This window comes from Coregonus lavaretus (genome assembly GCF_964263955.1).
Source record: "Coregonus lavaretus genome assembly, chromosome: 26".
In the NCBI taxonomy this organism is placed as follows: Eukaryota; Metazoa; Chordata; class Actinopteri; order Salmoniformes; family Salmonidae; genus Coregonus; species Coregonus lavaretus.
The window spans coordinates 11,848,957-11,867,159 of NC_140013.1; the positions used below are offsets into that span (position 1 = coordinate 11,848,957).

Consider the following 18,203-nt stretch of genomic DNA (forward strand, 5'->3'; position numbering starts at 1 on the left):
TTTGAAAGGCTGGTCATGGCTCACATCAACAGCATTATCCCAGAAACCCTAGACCCACTCCAATTTGCATACCGCCCCAACAGATCCACAGATGATGCAATCTCTATTGCACTCCACACTGCCCTTTCCCACCTGGACAAGAGGAACACCTACGTGAGAATGCTATTCATTGACTACAGCTCAGCATTCAACACCATAGTGCCCTCTAAGCTCATCACTAAGCTAAGGATCCTGGGACTAAACACCTCCCTCTGCAACTGGATCCTGGACTTCCTGACGGGCCGCCCCCAGGTGGTAAGGGTAGGTAACAACACATCTGCCACACTGATCCTCAACACGGGGGCCCCTCAGGGGTGCGTGCTCAGTCCCCTCCTGTACTCTCTGTTCACCCATGACTGCATGGCCAGGCACGACTCCAACACCATCATTAAGTTTGCCGACGACACAACAGTGGTAGGCCTGATCACCGACAACGATGAAACAGCCTATAGGGAGGAGGTCAGAGATCTGGCCGTGTGGTGCCAGGACAACAACCTCTCCCTCAACGTGACCAAGACAAAGGAGATGATTGTGGACTACAGGAAAAAAAAGAGGACTGAGCACGCCCCCATTCTCATCGACGGGGCTGTAGTGGAACAGGTTGAGAGCTTCAAGTTCCTTGGTGTCCACATCACCAACGAACTATAATGGTCCAAACACACCAAGACAGTCGTGAAGAGGGCACGACAAAGCCTATTCCCCCTCAGGAGACTTAAAAGATTTGGCATGGGTCCTCAGATCCTCAAAATTCTACAGCTGCACCATCGAGAGCATCCTGACTGGTTGCATCACCGCCTGGTATGGCAACTGCTTGGCCTCCGACCGCAAGGCACTACAGAGGGTATTGCGTACGGCCCAGTACATCACTGGGGCAAAGCTTCCTGCCATCCAGGACCTCTATACCAGGCGGTGTCAGAGGAAGGCCCTCAAAATTGTCAAAGACTCCAGCCACCCTAGTCATAGACTGTTCTCTCTGCTACCGCACGGCAAGCGGTACCGGAGTGCCAAGTCTAGGTCCAAAAGACTTTTCAACAGCTTCTACCCCCAAGCCATAAGACTCCTGAACAGCTAATCATGGCTACCCGGACTATTTGCACTGCCCCCCCACCCCATCCTTTTTACGCTGCTGCTACTCTGTTAAGTATTTATGCATAGTCACTTTAACTCTACCCACATGTACATATTACCTCAACTACCTCAACTAGCCGGTGCCCCCGCACATTGACTCTGCAACGGTACCCCCCTGTATATATAGCCTCCCTACTGTCACTTTATTTTACTTCTGCTCTTTTTTTTCTCAACACTTTTTTTTGTTGTTTTATTTTTACTTTTTTTGTTTAAAATAAATGCACTGTTGGTTAAGGGCTGTAAGTAAGCATTTCACTGTAATGTCTGCACCTGTTGTATTCGGCGCACGTGACCAATAAAATTTTATTTGATTTGAAAGTTAAGTGGAGGAGGAATAATGGTCTGGGGCTGTTTTTCATGGTTCGGGCTAGGCCCCTTAGTTCCAGTGAAGGGAAATCTTAACGCTACAGCATAATATAATGACCATTCTAGACGATTCTGTTCTTCCAACATTGTGGCAACAGTTTGGGGAAGGGCCTTTCCTGTTTAAGCATGACAATGCCCCCGTGCACAAAGCAAAGTCCATACAGAAATGGTTTGTCGATCGGTGTGGAGAACTTGACTGGCCTGCACAGAGCCCTGACCTCAACCCCATCGAACACCTTTGGGATGAATTGGAAAGCCGACTGTGAGCCAGGCCTAATCGCCCAACATCAGTGCCTGACCTCACTAATGCTCTTATGTCCCCGCAACAATGTTCCAACATCTAGTGGAAAGCCTTCCCAGAAGAGTGGAGGCTGTTATAGCAGCAAAGGCGGGGACCAACTCCATGAGTTTGGAATGAGATGTTCGACGAGCAGGTGTCCACATGCCTTTTGGTCATGTAGTTACAGTGCCTCCTAAAGACATGATTGACGTCGGGAAAAGAGGGTGGGCGATCAGCTGATCATTGATGCTGATGAAATCTGCAAGTTAGCTCTCGATTTGATTTGACTGATTGTGATTTATCTTCAATGCTCGTATCAAGTAACTTCATAATGATATTCATAATCTTCTAACTCGTGATATATGGCTGGCTATGTAGATATTTTAGTATATGGTGGTTAGCTAGAGTAGACTACCTGTGTTACTGCTGCCGACTGAAGAAGGGATGGCGTTGGGTCGGAGGGTCGTTGATGCAGCCGATCCTCGGTCTTTCTACCTCTGCTGTGCGTTTCAGCCAACCAGACCGAATATTGATGATGATGAAAATCAAGTGTTAATCAAATGTTATGCTTCTGTGGCAGTACTGTTGATATTTAAACTAGGTAGATAGCTACACACACACTCGATCGGTGACCACATCTCAAGCCATGCATGTTTGGATAATGGGTGTGCACAATCCCAGTACAGGGCAGACTCGGGAACAGGTGCAACCGGGCGCACGCAAGGTCTGTACAGGGCAGACCAACAGGCGCAACCAACGGATGGGGTGGCGAACTTGACGACGTCACAACGACTTGCGGGCAATGGGTTCAGAACAACAACGACAAACTTTTATACAAAAAAATATATATAAATTACCACAACCCAAAAGGGCACTTGGCGAGTGGGAGGGGCACAGGTTGACTCCCATCTGTGTATGTGCCTGCTGCTGCACCTCAGATGTGGCTGGCAGAGCAGGTTATTCTGGATTTTGGTTACCCTGTGCTCAGTGTTCACCCAGTCCCATTACCGGTTGCGGGAAGGAAAGGGAATGGCAGACGCAGCCAGCTAGCTGTACATGCGGACTCAAACCCCAGGCCTGGAGTCATCGTCTTTCATTGCAGCCTGTTTCTCACACCTGTCTGTCAAGTTGGAACATCTCTCCTGGCTACCAGCACCACCCTTCTAACCTCAACTGACAATGATTTTCCTGATTGATTCACTGTTTTCCTCTTAATTCCTGGTGCCTTAAGTGTCTCTGTTGTTTTTTAGCCCTTCACTTAGGTCCCAAGGTGCTCAGATCACAACCAAATAGGCTAAGTGGTAAGTAAAAAACACTAGCTTGACGGGGCATGCATTAGCCTGCCCTGTGCTTGGCCTTGTAGCGTTTATGTCCAGGTCTGTTACTAGTGCTGCAGTCAGTGTAGGCTAAGTGTCCTGGCTGGTCTCATTTCAGACCCCACTACTCCTCCAACTAGCTCCAGTGCAGCAGGCCTATAGGAAACAGCTGCTCACTTGTAGTGAGCAGGATGTTAAGGGGTAACTTGGGGGAGTACACAGAGACCCAGTGACTGACTGCTGCCTGCAACAATTTGTGACCTTTTTCTGGTAACTTTCATTCAAAGAGCGAGAGAGAGAGAGAGAGAGACACAAGCCATTGCGCAATCGGACCCACATGTTGCCCCCACATGTTGGACCCTATTACCAGAGTCAAAACAAAACAATGTGATTTAGTAGTGGTCTAGCCTATTAAAAGATGTGCAAAACGTTCTGTGCCACATAACTAGCACAGATGCTGGTCACACAGATGGTGCTTTAATGTGTGTTGGTTGGTTGAACGTTGGCTGCGATGATAACACAGTGGGTGACTGGCTAGACCTCATGACCGGAGAGGAGGCTGAATGGAATGGAGAAGACCATGTGACGATGCCCTGTAACCGAAGACACCCAGGTATGTGTGAGTTTCTACGTCTCCTTCCCTGTCATGTTATTCGGAGTGCACGAGGAGTCAAGTGTTACACATACTTTGTAAACACTGAGTGTAACCATGTCCCACGCCGTCACGGCCAGTCTTCTCATCTTTTCTTTGGCCACTTAGGTTTTATAACTTTAAAGGGGAACTTGCATAGTAGCTGCCTGTTTGTGTGTACAGGCTGCCTGTGTAATGTAGTGTCTTGGGTAATGGCGGACCGTGGGGAGTGGAAACATCAATGGAGTGTTTTGACTAAGTGACCTCTGATTGAGCCCCTGTAGTCAGGTGTAATTGACCCCTGGAGTATGACTTCTTCTATTCCAAGCCTCAGGCAGCACCACATTTACATAATACAACCTACAGACCTAGCCTCTCTGGAACCAAGGAACGAGCCATGGGGGAGCATGTGAAAGTACATTGGCCGCCACCATTGAAGCGTTCCAATATGAGTGAGACCAAATGAAGCTATAGCTTAGTTTTCAATGGACTATGGCCTGTTTATAAGGTGGACATTTAGCCATGTAGGCCTAGCCTATACAATGTTTGTTTTGGCTCAAGCGGCCCAGGAATTAAGGAAGTAAAGGACAGAGGAAGAGCTGTGTTCTCAGAACCGTCACGTTTGTTGTGTACACGAATTACCGCTTTCATTCTTCTATCCAAGGCCAGGTCGAAGTCAAGTGAAATTCCAGGACTGGCTTCTCTTAGTTCGGAGACGAGGGACAATGGGGAGCAGGAAGAGGAGACGGAGCTGTTGACTTTCTGGGGACTCATTGTAGAGCAGACCTTGGAAAAACTGTACAATTGCCTGCCTTGTTTGTACAGTAATAGTACAGCGACTTAGACACACTAAAATAGCTTCCAGAGTCTGATTTGTCACTTGGCTCTCGTGATACTGTTGTGATCAGTGGCGAAGATCGGTACTCGCTCTTGAGATCTGTGCTCCGATTTTAACGTCTCCCATTTACATGAATATGTGATATATGCAAAAGTCCAAGTTGCACACTTATCTCAAGTCTGAAATAGGCACAAACTGTCTAAGTCGAATTAAGAAAAATACATTCTTGGTAATAACAATCCCTTAACTAGCTAGCCTTTTATATGACATTGGGTGCGTCTCAATTGTATTTCCTTGACTAATGTCCTCTTTCCTCCTTGCCGTCTCCTCAAAACCCATTGGAGGAGAAGGTCCTAGAGGAGGAATCTGACCCTCTCCTCAATGCATTTTGAAAAGGGAGAGAGGACACGAGGAAACAAGGAACACAATTGAGATTCATCCACTGTAGCCGAGTGGAGCCCAAATCCATCCAAATGGTCTCACCCCCAGTGGAGTGGAACAAAGCTCAGTTGGGTTGTAAACACTGTGCCCTCATGTAGCCTATTTACACTGCTTCATAGATCTCTCACTTTCCTATTTAAAAACGCTATGCCAGTCTAGAAGTTTTGTGCACTTGTCCCTTACTGACACTGAGAGTGCCTGGTTTTCCTCTCATGGGGCCCCTTGCGTAACATCACTGTCTCCTGGTCAGTGTGAGAAATGAGATCAGTCTCCCACTCCATGAACCATATGATATGGTTCACCTTCTTACATCTGATGGAAATGGCAAAGGTACAGCTCATTTTGCAGTCTGTTCCCAAATCCAATTTACTCAGTTATTTAGCAGTGTTATTTGAGACAAGTTGTCTGGTTGTACTCAGTAAGGCGAAGCAGTGTGCACAAGCACAGTTCCAAGGAGTCAGTTGTTGGTAAACACATAGCTGTCACAGAACATGTGGTTGCAATAGGTATGTACAGGTCTGCCAAAATAATGGAACCGCTTGAGTTAATGAGGGATACAAAGTATATTGAAAGCAGGTGCTTCCACACAGATGTGGTTCCTGAGTTGATTAAGCAATTAACATCCCATCATGCTTAGGGTCATGTATAAAAATTATATTGGCTACCATGGCTATGTCCCCATAGGATGACAATGCCCCCATCCACAGGGCATGAGTGGTCACTGAATGGTTTGAGAACATGAAAACGATGTAAACCATATGTCATTGCAGTCTTGTCACCAGATCTCAACCCATTTGAACACTTATGGGAGATTCTGGAGCTGCGACTTAGATTTTTCCACCACCATCAACAAAACACCAAATGATGGCGTTTCTCGGGGAAGAATGGTGTCTCATCCCTCCAATAGAGTTCCAGACACTTGTAGAATCTATGCCAAGGTGTATTGAAGCTGTTCTGGCTCATGGTGGCCCAACGCCCTATTAAGACACTCTGTGTTGGTGTTTCCTTTATTTAGGCAATTACATGTATGTTCCTTCTGTACTTTTACTCTTTACCTCAACACCTCCGTGTACTTGTCAGTCATCACATTATATGGCTGTCTTGCTCTTCCACGACCTTGTCGCTGCAGGGGTGCCTAATATGTTGTGCCTCCTTGTCGCTCTCCCCTCGTCTTTCCATTTGGCCCCTCTAAGTACGTCAGCAACTCCTCCCTCTCACGACTTGAGTTTGTAGTGCCTGCCTGTCTACTGTTCAGAAGTTGAAAGCTTTTACTGTAAGAGGACGGACACGAGTGCTCTTCATAGACAAATAATGATTATAGGTCGTGAAGGATCCTACGGCAAGAATGTGTTACAGAATATGGGAACAGTGTTGCAATTAGAGGATACTGTACTTGATACACAGTAAAACGTTTTTTTCATAATTGTATGATAGGCTACGCGTTTTTATTTTACGAACAGGATACTTTATTTTCTAGCTGCCTATTTTATAATGCCGCGAAGGAGATAGGTCGACAACATACTGTCGAATATCTATTGAGTTCGTTGGACTAATAAGTGTTGACCATGGTCGGAGTGGAGTGAGCCTTTTCGAGGATATTTGGCGCCGCCGGTCTCATCAAGTATCGGTCTACTGTTCGGTGGTCCAGTCATGACGCTCGGTAGTGTGTCTGCCACCCGGAGCTCGGCGGAGGGCTGCTTCTGCTCCTGCTGCGGAGCGAAGATGATGCCCTACTTCTCCGACAACGGAGTTGTGTCTCAGAACCAGATCAACCAACTGTGAGTTGTACATTTTTGCGACGAACATTTTTGTGGTTAAAATTAAGATAATTCCCCACTAGATTATTTTCCCCATGTAGTGGACATGGGATATCGAAGGATGTATGGATACGTTTCAGATTTATTTACTTTAGCTCAGTTGTCACTAGTCTCAGATGTTGCAACATTGTTGTGAAGGAATCTGACACATTTCTAATAACGGTGTGACAGTCCATCCTGACTGCATGTATTTCCCGAGAGTGACGTAACAGGATGCAAGTAATCTTGACAAGTCTTCCTCTCTTGGTTGAGAAATTATAGCACAATGGGTTATCCTTGATAATTGCGTGGCGCGAGATCTGAATCATCTACCTGGCTGTCTACAAACTGGTCTGACAAATCCTGTGAGTCAGTCAGTCAGATATCCATATAAAGCAACAGTGTCTGCTCTATAAAGCCAGAGAATCAGCCTGCCAGTCTCACTTGACCCCCCCCCCCCCCCCCTTTGATGTTGTGCTTCTTTAATAACACATAGAGATATATTAAATCAAATTGATTTATAGCTTATTATCAATTATATTTTGGCTGATGTGTTTTCTGGTTGTTGTATTACGTGTCCTGAAAAAATATTCTATAGCGTATCTATCCATCCATCCATGTTTTTGAGTTGAAGCTCTTTGTTCTGAAGTTTGCAGCCATTCTAACTAGGCTAATTGGCTGAGATGTTCTTACTTGGGCCTCTGTTTTATACAGTGTGAGACCAGTCCCAGAGACGGATTTGATAGCTGGCTTGTAGTACAGGTGTGAACATAATACAGGAATGATTAGAACTCACCCGTTAAAGGGAGTGCTTTGAATACTGAGAAATAACCTACCTGATGAAGGGTAGTTAGTGGGTTGTATTTGTATGTGTTTTGATTGTTGGGTAGGAAGGCCTCAAGTAAGGGCACTTGTATTTACAGGTGTAAATCCATCAGATGAATAAAAGTTTAGTCAAGTTGTTAGTGTTAATATGTTGGGACTATCCTAGACACCCTTGCTCCATAGTTTTAGTCTAGGCTAGTAGTAGTAGTAGTCCATCAATACGGACCTGATCAGTGTTTTTGGATGAACCAACGCTATATGCTTGACTCAAAAAGCCCATATCTGCGTTGCAAATACCGTACCATCAAAGCTGCAATGAAAACGTTAAAAAAAAATAATAATCACATATCACATTCCCCTGTGACAATGACTGGCTGTTCAGACCATGTTGGTCAGACCCTACTGATTTTGCGTTGATTGACCATTTTGCTCTGAGAGTCTGCTAAATGAAGACATGCAAATGTGTTGTATGCTGTCCATATACTCACTTTGCACTGGTTTCTATGGCATACATGGGTAGTATTACTACTTATTTGCTTATGGGGGAGATTAGATATCATTGGGTACTTCAGGAGTGGATGCCTTGTATTTCCTCACTCACTAGTTCACTGTATGGGTGTGTGACAAGGGCAGTTATCCTTATTTTATGGCCTAGACTAGTTTGTCATTTGAATAGCCTAGACTTTGTTTGTCTTCATCTGAAACACACACACTCGCTCTCTCGCTGACGCGCACAGGCACTTGTATGCCATAAACGGCACCAGATGTAAGAAAGCAAACTTCCTTGTTTTGGAGGAAAACTTTGGCCAGGTTTTAGTATGTTTTCTCTTAGCCTTTTCAGGGTGGGCAAACAACCACCTATTGGCTATATGATGGCGTCATGGCCTCCTTTCCTCGACATCTCTGTCAAACCAACCGATCCAGAAAATCTTTGGGTTTTGACAGTATTTTGATTTACAAACCGATTTGTTAATAGTGTGTAACCATGCTAGAAATAGACAGAGGAATGCCTGTGTGTCAGAAATACTTTTAATGTTTAACCATGGGCTGGGCTAATTGCAGGTTTACAGTGTTTGGCTACCTGCTGGAAACCTGAAATCCTGAAGAGGTATTGTCCCACTAATAATTTAAAATGCTACCCCCCTTCGCTGTATACCAAACACATGTGCTGCTTTACTGTTATTCTGGGGAAAAGAAATATGAATGTGACTCGCTTTAAGGGTGTATGTAAAGATTGGCAGCCATACAAGGAAGCCAGATTTAAGTTGTGTGTGTGTGTGTGATGTGATTGTTTGTCATTAGTAGTATCCATGAACATCGGTAAACACTAAACAGAACGGGAGACATTGATGTTACAGGTCTGGTTCATCAGCAGTTTAGTGAGACGTTACCATGACGGTGCTACTAGTGGTGCACTATCTAGAGAATGGGGATGTGACAAATGTACAATTGTTCTTAATGTTTAAACTGCAAAAACATTTATATTGTTTAAACAATAAGAAAAAATCCCAAAATTACGTGAATTCACAATTCAGATGTGATCCTGCGTATGACCGCTAGGGGGCAATGCAGTTCATTCTACCGCAGTCCTGGCAACTTACCAGACGGCGCGCACCTTACTGCTGTCCCCCACCCCTCAGAAACGATGGTAGTTAATGCCGTTTTAGGTTCTCTGCTGTGTCCCTCTCCTCCATTTTCTCAGTTGTTAGCCCATGGGACTTCATGTCCCATTTCTCATCAATGTGATGGCTCGTTGTGATGTATGACAGCAATCCTACAATCTGTCGTCAACGGCACGTATGGTGTTTGAATGTTTGCGCTTTATACTTGCAGAACAATCATTGTACAATTTCTCCATCCAGGCCGTCACGGTTTTTCGACATGGCATCGGTCTTTGTTCTAGATATTTACATTTACATTTTAGTCATTTAGCAGACGCTCTTATCCAGAGCGACTTACAGTTAGTGAATACATATTTTTTTTATACTGGCCCGCCGTGGGAATCGAACCCACAACCCTGGCGTTGCAAACGCCATGCTCTATCAACTGAGCTACATCCCTGCCGGCCATTCCCTCCCCTACCCTGGACGACGCTGAGCCAATTGTGCGCCGCCCATGAGTCTCCCGGTCGCGGCCGGCGCCGACAGAGCCTGGATACGAACCAGGATCTCTAGTGGCACAGTTAGCACTGCGATGCACTGCCTTAGACCACTGCTATCAGGGCAGTGAAGACGACATCCTCTACCATTGACAATGGCTGCATATCAACTGCAATCATTTCTGTAATCAGCACCGTGATTTTCTCACTACTGCCAGAAACGGGTTTCATGGTGACTCCCTTTCAGATGGTTGTACTGCCCCTGTAGCTCAATTTCACCTTGCAAAGTTAGCATTTATTTCACCACCTTTTCATTTAACTTTATCAAAGTATTGCCATACAGAACTTCGCTGCTGTCACTTCCCTGTCTCACTCGGACATTTTTCCAACTGTTTACGACGAAGAAGTGCGAAGCGCTTTATAACCAAGCAAATCATTTGAAAGATTCATATCTCCTCCTAGTAATGTTACATCATTGTTGCATAAGGTATTTGTAGAATTTTTCCTTTATGATGATGATCAAGACCTGTTGGTGTTAGTTTTGTGATAAATGCACTGTTTTTCGTTTAGGGATTTTTTGTAACTGGCAACGATCCCAATGTTTAAACGTTCACACCCCGAGTAGGGAATAGGGTGCCATTTGGGACACCCCTAGTAGGGAATAGGGTGCCATTTGGGACACCCCTAGTAGGGAATAGGGTGCCATTTGGGACGCAGTTTTGATTTGAACACAGGCTGCTTTCTAACATCTCAGCGTTGATGGAACCCCACCTTAATTCCAGTGGATTGGAGTTAGATGTAGGTGGTGCTACTCCTCTCAGAATAGTCCTGAGGCCTTTAACTGAATGCCTCTGTCCCTGTGATGCAGCCCTATGAGGAAGCTAGGTCTGCTTACCGGAATTAGTCCTGAGCCTGACTGAACTTACTAGGAAACTCGGACTCGAGACTCCAACTCCAATCCAGCTCTAGAAACACACTCACAGGTTGTCAGTTTATCTTTAGCCTTGCTCTGTAACTTTCTCTGTCACTCTCTCTGTCTAGCTCTCTGTCGCTCTCGCAGGGTCTCTCTCTCTGTCGCTCTCGCAGGGTCTCTCGCTCTCTCTCTCTCAGGGTCTCGCTCGCTCTCTCTCTCTCTCTCTCTCTCTCTCTCTCTCTCTCTCTCTCTCTCTCTCTCTCATAATTATCTCCCCTCGTCCGTTAGGTTACTCTTGCTTTGTATTTAAACATAGCTCGCTAATTCACATCTCTGTGTGAGTGCATGCATGCACATGTCTCTCATTGCCTAATCTGTACCTTAGGAAGTGCTAGAATGCAGCACTGCTGTCCACCGCCTCCCACCTCTCTCTCTCCCACCACCACAGCCCTTATCTTTCTGGCTTGACCTCATAGAGCCTTCAGCAGCGCCGGCCAGGCCTCTGCAGCCTGGGCCTATATTTATCCCTCCTTTAGTTAGAGTGGGACTAATATGGGCAGGGACAGGGGGGGGAGATGTCAGTCCCACACACATCTTTTTGGGAGTGGGAGGAGAGTGGGGCGCTAGGCTATCAGAGAACGGCCCCTTACATAGTGATGATTGTGTCTGTACCCTAACAAGTACTGCCCTGTGCTGCATGCCAAAAGATGACCCTCCCTCCCTCCCTTCCCTACTTGTCTGTCTGTCTGCGGGAAGAGGAGAGTATTCCCTTACATGTCTGTACAGTAAAATGTCAGCCAGGGCAAAATTCCGGAGTGTCGCCTCGGCCTCAATGCCCTCTGCTGCTGTCCTGCTGCCCATAGACATGAATCAGGGCCAAAGTGGCTCTAGTCTAGAGTGGCTCACTTTCTACCATCATACAGCCACACTTGTTATTTCCGCTGTTAGGGTCTGCACCCATAGGGCTCTGGTCAAAAGTAGTGCACTATGTAGGGAATAGGGTGTCATTTGGGACTCAGCCATAGTGGTGATTCAGAACACTGTAGCATAGTCAGAATAGTTCTGAAATATTTACGACGGACCGTGTATGAGTTTCAAACTATATTGGGGAAATGATCAGCAGTAGCCTTATCAGTTGTTGAGGTGTGGATAATATTTCACATTGGAACCAGTTACACTGAGTGTTCTAGCTAGCTAGTGGACAACAATGCCTCTTTTGTCTACTGATCTGACTGTTGGGTTTATCTTACACAGTAAAGATACACCTGAAGGGGATTTCATGTGCTTCATTTGAATGTGAGGTACAGTGGCTGATCAAGGCAGTCTAGTCTATAGTTATTTATAGTCATTTAGAAAATGACAATATATTTTTAGCAACGGTAAAGAGCCACTTGACAGTGATGTACAGTACCAGTCAAAAGTTTGGACACACCTACTCATTCCAGGTTTTTTCTTTTATTTATACTATTTTCTACATTGTAGAATAATAGTGAAGACATCACAATTACGAAATAACACATATGGAATCATGTAGTAACCAAAAAAGTGTTAAACAAATCAAAATATGTTATATTCGAGATTCTTCAAAATAGCCACCCTTTGCCTTGATGACAGCTTTGCACACTCTTGGCATTCTCTCAACCAGCTTCACATGGAATGCTTTTCCAACAGTCTTGAAGGAGTTCCCACATATGCTGAGCACTTGTTGGCTGCTTTTCTTTCACTCTGTGGTCCGACTCATCCCAAACCATCTGAATTTGGTTGAGGTCGGGGGATTGTGGATGCCAGGTCATCTGATCCAGCACTCCATCACTCTCCTTCTTGGTCAAGTAGCCCTTACACAGCCTGGAGGTGTGTTTGGTCATTGTCCTGTTGAAAAACAAATGATAGTCCTGCTAAGCCCAAACCAGATGGGATGGCATATCGCTGCAGAATGCTGTGGTAGCCATGCTGGTTAAGTGTGCCTTGAATTCTAAATGAATCACAGACAGTGTCACCAGCAAAGCACCCCCACACCATAACACCTCCTCCTCCATGCTTTATGGTGGGAAATACACATGCGGAGAACATCCGTTCACCCACACCGCGTCTCACAAAGACACGGCGGTTGGAACCAAAAATCTCAAATTTGGACTCCAGACCAAAGGACACAATTCCACCAGTCTAATGTCCATTGCTCGTGTTTCTTGGCCCAAGCAAGTCTCTTCTTATTATTGGTGTCCTTTAGTAGTGGTTTCTTTGCAGCAATTTGACCATGAAGGCATGATTCACACAGTCTCCTCTGAACAGTTGATGTTGAGATGTGTCTGTTAGTTGAACTCTGAAGCATTTATTTGGGCTGCAATTTCTGAGGCTGGTAACTCTAATGAACTTATCCTCTGCAGCAGAGGTAACTTCCATTCCTGTGGCGGTCCTCATGAGAGCCAATTTCATCATAGCGCTTGATGGTTTTTGTGACTGCACTTAAAGAAACTTTCAAAGTTCTTGACATTTTCCGTATTGACTGACCTTCATGTCCTAAAGTAATGATGGACTGTCGTTTCTGTTTGCTTATTTTAGGTGTTCTTGACATAATATGGACTTAGTCTTTTACCATATAGGGATATCTTCTGTATACCCCCCTACCTTGTCACAACACAACTAAATGGCTCAAACACATTAGGAAGGAAAGAAATTCCACAAATTAACTGTTAAGAAGGCACACCTTATAATTGAAATGCATTTCAGGTGACTACCTCCATGAAGCTGGTTGAGAGAATGCCAAGAGTGTGCAAAGCTGTCATCAAGGCAAAGGGTGGCTATTTGAAGAATCTCAAATATATTTTGGTTACTACATGATTCTATATGTGTTATTTCATAGTTTTGATGTCTTCACTGTTATTCTACAAAATAAAAAAATTGTACAAATAAAGAGAAACCCTTGAATGAGTAGATGTGTAACTTTTGACTGGTACTGTATGTCTGGCTACCTAGTTTTGGATTCCTACGCTGGCGGGAGGTGCAAAGCAAAGCTCTCCGCTAAGGGGTCAGTGTTGTATTACACTTGGCATTGTGTGCTGCTGCTGCCTGCTGGAGCTTTGCACTGTCTGTCTGCTGCCTGTGGTTCTGTCTGTCTGTTTCTGAAAGCTACTCATCAATTTCAAGTGTCTCGTAGTGGAAAACGCAAGGTGAATGCTTTACTCTCTCTCTCGCACACGCACTCACGAACATACTGGACACACCATGTGAGGTGCTGCGCTCCTCCTCCTCCTTCCTGCCCTGTGCGGGTGTGTGCTAAACCCCATGGTTCAGACATTATTAGATACAGCTGTACAGTATGCGTGAAACGGAGAGAGGTATGAAGAAAGAGAGAGGTATGAAGAAAGAGAGAGGTATGAAGAAAGAGAGAGGTATGAAGAAAGAGAGAGGTATGAAGAAAGAGAGAGGTATGAAGAAAGAGAGAGGTATGACGAAAGAGAGAGGTATGACGAAAGAGAGGTATGACGAAAGAGAGCGGTATGAAGAAAGAGAGCGGTATGAAGAAAGAGAGCGGTACGAAGAAAGAGCGAGGTATGACGAAAGAGCGAGGTATGACGAAAGAGCGAGGTATGACGAAAGAGAGAGGAAGGGTGAAGTAGAAGGAGGAAACAGCTGGGTCAGGGGTGAGTGGGTCAGGAAGGGAAATGAGCTCGCTCTTGGTTTGTTTTCGTTCTGCTTCTGGTCCAGATGTGTCCCCTCACTCCTCAGATTGCACAGCCTCTCTAGCACGTCACCCCCATGCTTCTGCTATTCGGCTCATCGTTGCAAATTTCCCCATCCTGTGTCTGTCTGTGAGGAAGGACCGGAGGACACAGACAGTACTGACTCTGTGCCTCCCAATCATCCACGGTAGATGTGATTGTGTGGTGGAAATGAGGCTGACTGTAGATGTAGAGCAGTACTTGGGGCAGGGTTGTTACAGAAGGTTTAGCCTAGTAGCAGCTCTTCATCAAGACACACTTCACATGAGGGCCAATGAGGCACATGGTGTCTTTTGGTAGCCAAGGCCTATATCAGTCACCTGTCACTTTAAGTCTTCAGTAGGTCTCCTCGCCCTTTAATGATTTGAGTTAAGGTCAGTGTGCCACCGTGTGAGATTCTGTAGAGTTTATGTTCTGTGATGTGGAGATATAGGCTACACACTCGTGTACGCGTGCACACACACACACACACACACACACACACACACACACACACACACACACACACACACACACACAATCTCCATCAGCTAGTATCCCCTGTAGATCGTGTGACCTCGCCAATTGTTCTAGTGTGATGGTGTGCTGTGTACTATAGTTAATGTGATTATGTGGCACCACAGCGGGAGCTCTGCTCTGTCTGAGCCAGCTGTGAGGGGGCTCTAACTGCCCCTCAGCTCTACCCCTAGCCTCCAGCCTCCAGCCTCCAGCCTCCAGCCCCCAGCTGTTAGGGGGATGCGTCCTGGCCAGAGGGGAACATTGTGTTCTGTGTTGGAGTGCACGTGGCTGTTTATTACATGTAGCTACACAGACTGAGTAGTAGCTGCCGCCTGGACCACATGCTGTTGTTGCTCTTCAAACTGACTTATGAAGAATAAAGCTCTGTGTGTGTGTGAATCCCTAGCCCGGAACGTTCTGTTAGCGTCTGTCTCTGGCCCATCTGTGACCCTGTGTTTTCTCTCTCCAATTAGCATCAGCGAGAGCTTCCTGACGGTGAAGGGCGCCGCCGTCTTCCTGCCTCGGGGAAATGGCTCCTCCCCTTCCTCGGCGCCCAACATCAGCCAGCGGCGGAATAAACACACAGGTATGCCCTCCCACTAATGGATGGACTGACTGACTGACTGACTGACTGACAATAAACCAACCAACAAACAGACAACCATAGGACAGGGGTGAGTTCAGTAGGAAAATGTTATGGAACGTTGCAGATAGAAATGCCACAAATAGAGCCAACATGATACTTTACTTCACATGTCAGAGAGGCCTGTCTGTTCAGCTCTTTATAACATAGAAATGTTCCACAACGTTGTCGTGTTGAACGTGCCCCAATACTCAACACCGACTCATGGGAAACTGACACTGCCCCAACATGAGGCCAAACCATAGTGCTGCTTATCATTGGAATGCAGCAGGCATTCTACAGTGTTGAGGGAACCAACACTTGCACCAGAGCAGAGCTGTCCAGTTCAATTGACCCCATATCTGTTACAATATGACACAGGTGGTCCACTGACTGCATGCTGCCATAGAGTTGCTATTTAGGCGTGTGTTTTTCCATACCAGTGTCCTTGTGCTCAAGGGCAGAGATAATTGTTGTAAGTGTGTGTGCCTGTACTTGTGGGAAGGCTACTCTCTGCTCTGCTAGGTTTGCTAGGAGATTTTCCCAACTCTGTTAGTAGGATGTACCAGCCCTAGATGCATTTTATTTTTCTTGTTTTTAGTGACAAATGTCCTTTTGGCCCTTGTAGTAGTAATTGTGGGAAAACGCTCTCAAGTGAAGGACACTTTCTGTTACTTCGGCTGCATTTGAATGTAAATGTTTTTCCGAGCTGTATTTGGAGTTTCTAGAAGTGTTTAATCAGACACACTGTCTTTTTGTATGTCTGCATAAGGTGGACTAACTTCACCCAGAGGAGGAATGAGTAGGAGCAGATGGCGTGCAATGTGTACGATACTGCTAGTGAACTGAACTCTTTGTCTCGCTCGCTCTTTCTCTTTCCTTCCTCAGGTGACCTCCAGCAGCACCTGCAGACCATGTTCACTGTGCTGCGGCCAGAAGACAACATCCGCCTGGTACGTCATCTCACACTCGCTTCACATTCAAATTAATTCACATGGCAGATAAATGAGTCTAGAACTATTCTGATGAATACTTCCAAAAGCAGAGGGATTGATCAGGGGTTATTATTCTCCCTCTCTCGCTCTCGTCTTCCCTAAGGCTGTGCGCCTGGAGAGCGCGTACGCTCAGCCTCAGGGCACGCGCTACATGGTGGTGGTGTCCACCAATGGGAGACAGGACACAGAGGAGAGTGTGGTGCTGGGCATGGACTTTGGCTCCTCAGACAGGTTAGTAGTTGGTACCACTGCATGCGGTGTGTGTGTGTGTGTTAGAGAGACCCACCTCTTTGGAGGTGTGTGTAACATCTTTAACAGCTGTGTATTCTTCTCCTACAGCTCATGCACAGTGGGGCTGGTTCTACCCCTGTGGAGCGACACACTGATCCACTTGGATGGAGATGGGTAAGAAGAGCGATACTACACCCGTTTCCTCCTTCCTGCATTAACTGTAGTTCTTCTGCCCAGTGGGACTGTCACATAACCTGTCTGTTTGTCTCTGTCTGTCTCTGTAGGGGCTTCAGTGTGTCCACGGTCAACAGGGTCCATGTCTTCAAACCAGTCTCTGTCCAGGCCATGTGGTGAGCACTCCTCCTTTCTCTCCTGTCATCTCATCCCCCTCTCGTTTACTCTGACTTGTCCCCTCTTTTATCCATTGTTTATCCTGTTATCACTCTCTCTCTCCCTCTTCCTCCCTTTCTCTCCTTCCCCCTCCTCTTCTTACCTCTCCACCTCCCCCTGTGCCCCCCAGGTCTGCCCTGCAGTCGCTCCACAAGGCGTGCGAAGTGGCCCGCTGTCACAACTACTACCCTGGCAGCCTGTTCCTGACCTGGGTCAGCTACTACCAGAGCCAGGTCTCCTCTGACCAGGTCTGCATCAACGAGTGGAACGCCATGCAGGACGTCCAGTCCCACCGCGCCAACTCGCCCGTCCTCTTCACCGACGTGTGAGTGTACCAGTCAGTCACACACACACTTCCATATTAAGCAACTGTAGTGAGGTCTTGTGAGGGTTAGGTCACCTGGACTCATACCAACTTCTCTCCCAAAGAAAACAACATTGCCCAATTACCAGTGCAGTCTCATCTGCTTCCCTTGTTGCAACAACACCCAGCTTCAGGCAGACTTCCCAGGACCCCTGCGATCTTTGCCTTAGAGACCAGAGGTCAAACACACACAGAGCTCTCAGCATTACCTCGTCATGACCGAGATATCAACAATCTGCTGTAGCAAGAGGATGCAGCTCGGAGATTTATGTCTGTATTAACCGGGGAAATTCCCCACCCAGAAGCAATCAGGTGTTCCTGCTCGTTTAGGGGGGCCTATCTATAACGCCAGAAGGCGTGCATGCCAGCAGCGTCTAAAATAGCCCGCTCTCCATGACCGCTTTAGTTATGCATGGAAAAAGTTGCTAGACAGATAGGTAGACGAGCGGACGGATGGACAGAAGCAGGTGGCCGAGGGCAGTCGGAGCGAAGGAGAGGATGGAAGGATGACAGGGGGGTAATTGAGTAGAAATAATAGCACTCGAACACGTTGGAAGACATTTTAAGTAGAGGAATTGACTGAGTGACACCGAGGCTGGGGAAAGAGGTCAAACCCAAACCGTTTAAAGGTATTTTACTGGAGAGATGAGAGTAAGCCTCTCCCTCCGCATTGACATCAAACGTCCCAGCTAGCCTTAAGCCTAGCCATGCAG

The 18,203-nt window shown here is 46.3% G+C and overlaps 1 protein-coding gene across 2 annotated transcripts in view; it reads left to right on the top strand.

The window, feature by feature from the left end:
* The window catches only part of LOC311101840 (uncharacterized protein), a 40,405-nt gene that overhangs the window by 15,328 nt on the left and 6,874 nt on the right, over positions 1 to 18,203 (top strand). The window contains exons 1-7 of one of the 2 annotated variants that reach the window (XM_084143051.1): positions 6,293 to 6,817; positions 15,362 to 15,474; positions 16,399 to 16,463; positions 16,609 to 16,736; positions 16,845 to 16,910; positions 17,021 to 17,086; positions 17,257 to 17,451. In XM_084143051.1, coding sequence (XP_083999177.1) covers positions 6,690 to 6,817; positions 15,362 to 15,474; positions 16,399 to 16,463; positions 16,609 to 16,736; positions 16,845 to 16,910; positions 17,021 to 17,086; positions 17,257 to 17,451 — 761 coding nt within the window. In that variant the 5' untranslated portion in view covers positions 6,293 to 6,689. Of the gene's footprint in view, positions 1 to 6,292; positions 6,818 to 15,361; positions 15,475 to 16,398; positions 16,464 to 16,608; positions 16,737 to 16,844; positions 16,911 to 17,020; positions 17,087 to 17,256; positions 17,452 to 18,203 lie in introns of those variants that run through there. The other variant, XM_084143052.1, reaches the window with a different exon arrangement.